The sequence below is a fragment of the Solanum verrucosum genome, unplaced genomic scaffold (genome assembly GCF_900185275.1).
Source record: "Solanum verrucosum unplaced genomic scaffold, falcon-dt-bn FXZP01000183.1, whole genome shotgun sequence".
Taxonomy (NCBI): Eukaryota; Viridiplantae; Streptophyta; class Magnoliopsida; order Solanales; family Solanaceae; genus Solanum; species Solanum verrucosum.
Genome location: NW_026020430.1, coordinates 3,349,881 through 3,356,700, shown reverse-complemented (window position 1 = coordinate 3,356,700; position 6,820 = coordinate 3,349,881). Strand labels below are relative to the sequence as shown.

The window sequence follows — 6,820 nt, the reverse complement described above, 5'->3', positions numbered from 1 at the left end:
TTATATCCCAACAAGTGTAACTTTTTGGTTAGAGATATCATGTGTATTTCTTGGTAAGTATTTTTAATGTTATGTGTAGATAGACTTTAGGTACACTCTTACCAATTGGTGAAATATCTCTTTCATGTAGTCTTTTTATTCCTTTGGCTGCAGGTTTTTCTTCACCGTATACTGACAATTTAATTTTATATATTATACATAATTAATAAGTATCTAATTATAAGTTAAATAATGTCTAAACATGTCTATATAAGCATAACTCATAGACTCATGCGAATAAACCAATTAAACTTTCACATTATCTTTCTCTTGTTTTCCAAACTAAGAAAAGAGGAAACAATATGAGTGTTTTTGTTTTTTCAAGACCAACACTTTTATGTGTTATTTTCTGCATTTGTAGCATTTTGCTATTTCCAGAGTTTGTCACTGCTGGCGTTACAAGGCATTACAAATTTGACGTAGGGCTCTTGAAATTTACTAAATCAATCAATTATACTTATGAATTGTTTTTAAGCAATTTTTTTTTTAATGTTTTTAATTTTTGCAGATAAGATTGAAAAATGTGACAAGGTTATGTAAAACAAAGACAATTGTCACTGTGAATGGGAAATTCCCAGGGCCAAGAGTTGTTGCTAGAGAAGGTGATCGTTTAGTGATTAAAGTTGTTAATCACGTCTCCAACAATGTTAGCATCCATTGGTATGAATTCTTATCTCCTCAATTTTCAATTATAAGTATACTATGTATTGCGATCAGAGATGAATCTAGAATTTAGAAATTACTTTATTCACATTGATAGTTAGGATCAAGCGTTAATCTCTATCATGCCGAAAATTATACTCCTGATTTGGGCACAACTATATTTCTTAACTAAATTAGAAATCAAGTGCGTCACGTTTAACTATGACTTTGACCATTAGGGGTATCCGTGAACCAGCAGTGGATTTATAGGTAGATTTGCTATGTCCGGAACCCTTGATCTTTCTGTTAAAGAATGACAAAAGTCCCACATCGGTGGTTAGTGAGATGGGTGGACTCCTTATAAGGCTTGGGCAATCCTCCTCCCTTTGAGCTAGCTTTTGGGGTGTGAGTTAGGCCTAAGACCTAATTTAACACTTTCTGTCATGTGCATATTTACTAGAATTGATTTCATGTTATATGCTAGCACCTGTATTTCGAAAAGGATAAATGATGCACTTGGATGAATGCTACGAAGCAAGGATCAATGCCCCGCGACATTGCCGTCTCATCAGTCGAACCTCGTCATAGACATAATGTTGACGTTCACTAACATAGATCATAGTTCGAGTGAGGAACAATATATGAGTAGAACTCGCATAACTTGCCCTAGATTCACCTCTTTTTACTATATAACTAGCTTTATTTTTAGCAATCTTTAACTGTCCATATATATTAATAATAAAAAGATTAATTTATCTATATATACTTAATTAATTGTTTTTCAATAAAACAGGCATGGTATTAGACAACTACAAAGTGGATGGGCAGATGGACCAGCATATGTGACCCAATGTCCAATCCAAACAGGCCAAAGTTATGTCTACAATTTCACCATTACTGGCCAAAGAGGAACTTTATGGTGGCATGCTCATATTTCATGGATGAGAGCTACACTCTATGGACCTCTCATCATCTATCCTCAACACAATGCTTCTTATCCATTTGCTAAACCCCACAAAGAAGTCCCCATCATTTTTGGTAATATCAAATTATAATTAAACGAACATTACTCAATGTCTCTATATTTTACTTATAATTATTTTAATTAACATGCATATAGGTGAATGGTGGAATGCTAATACTGAGGCTGTGATTAATCAAGCACTTGTTACTGGAGCTGGACCTAATGTCTCTGATTCATACACCATTAATGGTCTTCCTGGACCATTATACAATTGTTCTGCTAAGGGTACACTTTTTTATCTTACGCATACCATGAACGTTTTTTTTTTATATTGTCAGTGTATAGATTGACTAATCCATGAGAAATTATTTTGACGTTGCATGTTGCAGATACTTTTAAGTTGAAGGTAAAACCAGGGAAGACATATATGCTTCGTATAATCAACGCTGCACTCAATGATGACCTTTTCTTTAGAATAGCTAATCATACAATGGCAGTTGTTGAAGCAGATGCACTTTATGTCAAGCCATTTGAAACAGACATAATTGTAATTACTCCTGGACAAACCACAAATGTCCTCCTTAAAACACATCATAATCCACAACAAACCACTTTTGTTATGGTAGCTCGACCCTATTTTACTGGACAAGGTACATTTGATAATTCCACAATTGCTGGAATTCTTATGTATGACGACGATCATCATAATTCACCACCATCATCGTCTAACAATATTTCAATTAAAAATCTTTCAATTCCAACACTTCCACCAATTAATTCCACTTCATTTGTATCCAATTTTACTAACAAATTTCGCTCTTTAGCTAGTGTGAAATTCCCAGCTAATGTTCCGCGAAATGTTGATAAACACTTTTTTTTTACCGTAGGGCTAGGTAGTAACCCGTGCCCAAAAAATCAAACTTGTCAAGGTCCTACTAATTCATCAAAATTTGCTGCTTCTGTTAATAATGTTTCTATGATTCTCCCAAACACAGCGTTACTCCAATCTTATTTTTTCAAAAAATCAAATGGATTATATACTAGTGATTTTCCAAGTGTTCCTTTAGTTTCCTTTAATTACACTGGCACCCCTCCAAATAACACAAATGTCTCTAATGGCACAAAAGTTGTGGTGCTTCCATTTAATACTTCAGTGGAAGTGGTAATGCAGGATACTAGCATTCTTGGTGCTGAAAGTCATCCTCTTCATCTTCATGGATATAATTTTTATGTTGTTGGACAAGGTTTTGGTAATTTTGACCCGAAAAACGACCCTGCTAATTATAATCTTGTGGATCCTGTTGAAAGAAACACCGTTGGAGTTCCATCTGGTGGTTGGGTCGCTATTCGATTTCTAGCTGACAATCCTGGTGAGTATCATTAAGTTCTATACATTAACGATGATGTTGTAAAAATATTTAAACAATATGTCGCTTATTATACTAATAACTAATAAGCATTAATTCGTAACGCGGTAAAATGGATATTTAATCTGCTATCACATGTTAAACTACAGTGTCAGGTGTATATAACTAAGTTTTATTTATCATATACAAGTTCTTTTCTCCCTGATAAATCTAGTTGTTTTTGACGCCATCTCAAGATAATTGAAGTGATAATTTCATAAAAATGGGATTACTGTCACACCCCAAAACCAGATGTGATGGCACGTGCCCAAACCCCACCGGACACGTCAGCCTAACACCCAAAAACCCGACGATATAGAATTTATAAAACAAGAATAAGATAGAAAGATAAGCGGAAGTCTTTAAATAAACTCAACATAACCCCAGAATTGATTGTCACATGTACAAACCTCTAATACAGAATCTGAATAAAATATACAAGTCTCATAGTAAAGTTCTAGAATAGAACAGAACAATAAATATAGATAACTTGAGGGCACGTCTGGAATGAACCGCTACCTCTCAAGTAAGTCTGGAAGCTCTAATCTGAAGATGAGTAATAAGTCGGATCTGATAGAGCTGTCAACTTACACAATTGTGTAGAGGCAAGGGTGAGTACCAAAAGCAACAGGTACTCGCAAGTAACACTAAGCTAAGCTAAACTAGCAGCTACAAACAACTCCTTTCAATCCCAACCGAACCACCGAAACTTCATTCTAACAGCGAACCAACAACCTATACTACACAATTCATAATCAACAGATATATCTAACAGTGTCTCAACATCAATCTCATATCCTCATGTAAGAGCAAATAGATCATATATCACATGAAGAGGGGCAAACACACCACAGACAAAGATGAAGTCAAATGCGATGCAAATGCAATAATGATGTCATGTAGTCGTGATGCATGTCTGTCCTAAGATACACATCTGTTGACGTAATCAGACCGCGCTGAATACTCAAATCAGAACCCATGGGGGCTACACATGGACCATGTATCACCGCCGGAACCAGATCCCATCGGCATCCAAATCGCTAGCCGGAGCTAGTCTCGACTGTGTCTCATATCCATCCGTCCTCATATCAGTGTCTCAGAACTCATGCAACAGATAGTTCATACTTGGGATGAATAATGAATATGCACATGTCATCAATCACAATCATATCACGATCACATCATAGTATTACACATTATCTGTCTCAATCACAACCATATCACGATCACATCATAGTATTACACATCATCTGTCTCAATCACAACCACATCATAGTATTACACATCGTCTGTATCAATCATAGCCTACTCATGCTCTTCTATCCCCTCAATATCAGTTATCACATGACTTATTCAACAAATTCAAGTCACATATAACACATTTAGCTCGTTTTATTCCCCATCTTTCAATTACAACAATTTCAATCAACAAATAAAACTCATCCTCAATCCCCATTACTCCCCAACACAATTAGGAAAGTAGTCATGTGTAGTCTAAGAGTTTAACAAAGTTTAGAAGCCACTTGCCTCAAAACACTTCAACTAGTAACTCAAATTTGAGTTTTACCCTTCCGAGCACGCTCCAAATCACCACAATCTATTCATAAATGGAATCTCACAATCAATACGAATCTAACAACACCAATATTGTGAAATTTGGAGAAAAGGGTAAAATGGTCAAAAAAATCTCGTTCCGAAAAATATTCTCGAAATCTGGAAATTTTTAGTGAAAAATGTTCCCCAAGAAATTTAGAATCCAATAGTGAAAACCGTTTCGAAAAAGGAGTTGAAATGAGTTCACAAACTCAAATTTTCTATTAAATTCGGATTAGGCAAAAACCCCCAAATTTTTCAGTTGAGATCTCAAATTTTGATGTTAAAATCCATAAATAATCGATGGAAATCAAAGATATAAGTTGGAAATAACTTACCCAATGAATTCCTTGCGAAAACCCACTTGAAATCACCTATTTTCGAGCTCTCAAAGTCTAAAAATGGAGAAATTGGTATTTTTCAAGTTGGGGGAATTGGCTACTGTTTTTGGCTTTAAAAATAAGAAAAAAAGACTGCTGTTGCAGCTTAAAAAAAACACAGCAGCTGAAACAACAATAACACCAAAGTTTAAGTCCCCGTTGGACCCTCGGGATTCGTTCGGAATCTCGTGCACACAAACTAAATATGTACCCCCACTAACTTCGACGTTCCGGACTCAATGGAACCGTCGGAATTTGAATTCGAGGACTCCTTGCCCCGAAATTCAATAAAATGCCAAGAAACTAGTTTAACGCCAAAAAATTCGAAACTCAAACGGATCGTCTAAAAATTCAACCAAGACTCATTTTAGACTTAGAATCGCCTCCCGAAACCAACGGTACTCTCGGAATTTCAATCTGAGCCTCGGAACCTCATATGTTGACCAAAGTCAACTCTTTATCAAAATTTCACAACTTTAGCAACTTAGGACCTCAATTCTTCGTTTCAACTCCAAATTCGACTCCGTAACTTCACACAGACCCGTTTCGACATTCTAAAACTGTCGGAATCGACGGAAATCCGATCCGAGTCCCGAAACTCCAAATGACTCGAAAAAGCACTTTTTAACCAACTTTAACTCATAAAAACTCAACTTCTCAAAAACTCAACTTTTTACCAACTTTTCCTCAAACCAACTTTACAACCACAAAACATGGGACTCGGGGCAACTACCGAAAGGGCAAAATAGTCATTTCCACGAAAAATTACCAAAATGACCTTTCGGGTCATTACAATTACTAATTACATGAAAATAAGATAGGTCGTCTGTTACAATAGATTAAATTATATATAATGAAAACGTAGAAGTTATTCACATTGTCGGTGTAAACAAATTAAATAGACGTAACTAACTTTTCTTTTGTTGTATGAGCAGGAGTTTGGTTGATGCATTGTCACTTTGATGTGCATTTGAGTTGGGGATTGAGAATGGCTTGGATAGTGTTAGATGGAAAACTTCCTAACCAAAAATTGCTCCCACCTCCAGCTGATCTTCCAATGTGTTAACAAACTCATCAGTTCTGATTCTTCTTTCAATAATAATAAGTTAATTATACAAATTTTATTTGAGTTGTTTTGCATTTGTGTGTTTTGTTTTTCTTGCTTCACATTCTTCATTGAAGAATTGTCGCACCAATTGAGGAAGGAGATTTTGTTTGTGTAAAACTTTTGTCATTAATCAATAAAAACATTTTTTTTGGCTCCTATTATCACCGTTAAAACTATCTAACACCAGAATTTGCACCTACATTAAATTTTTGAGGACATGCGAAAAGCGATAATAGATCTCGTCATTAATATTAATAAAAAAATCTAGATCCTTTATTCGCACATTCAACAATACCGACCTCTCAATGATATTGTTAAAAGATAGATTAGTATTGTGTACTTGCTTTAAACAAAAAGCCTCGATAATAAGTCACATCAATTATATGGATTCTGTTATAAAATAATTACTTAGCAAACTTAAGATTAACATACTTAAAAAGAACAACGGAGAGAGTAATGTCTTTCAATCTATATCTTCTCATTCGTACATGTAGTAGCTATTTATAGCAGTAAGCTAAAGTACAAATGTATAACTTGGCCACTAATTGGCAAGTGTTGATAGTTTTTCAAAGGATTGTTTCCACATGGCATGCATCTTTGCCTTACACCATGATAAGTGATGAAAGTCACTAAATTGGTAGTCACCAAGTGGCATCCTCCATTTTCTTACAACAGATTCATCATTGTG

General features: G+C 35.1%; 1 protein-coding gene across 1 annotated transcript; it reads left to right on the top strand.

The window, feature by feature from the left end:
• The first annotated feature begins 281 nt into the window (after positions 1-281).
• On the top strand, positions 282-6,153 carry LOC125807635 (laccase-2-like). Its single transcript, XM_049487371.1, has 6 exons — positions 282-458; positions 548-699; positions 1,475-1,719; positions 1,802-1,930; positions 2,035-3,015; positions 5,960-6,153. The coding sequence occupies exons 1-6, from the start codon at positions 342-344 to the stop codon at positions 6,088-6,090; spliced, it is 1,755 nt and encodes a 584-aa protein (XP_049343328.1). The 5' UTR covers positions 282-341; the 3' UTR covers positions 6,091-6,153.
• Positions 6,154-6,820: the final 667 nt, after the last annotated feature.

Bases quoted from the DNA above. Each gene is read 5' to 3' on its own strand.
- LOC125807635 (XM_049487371.1), top strand. From the start codon at position 342: ATGAGTGTTTTTGTTTTTTCAAGACCAACACTTTTATGTGTTATTTTC. The intron at 700-1,474 runs GTATGAATTCTT...TCAATAAAACAG, and splicing joins AACAATGTTAGCATCCATTG to GCATGGTATTAGACAACTAC. The intron at 1,931-2,034 runs GTACACTTTTTT...TGCATGTTGCAG, and splicing joins ATACAATTGTTCTGCTAAGG to ATACTTTTAAGTTGAAGGTA.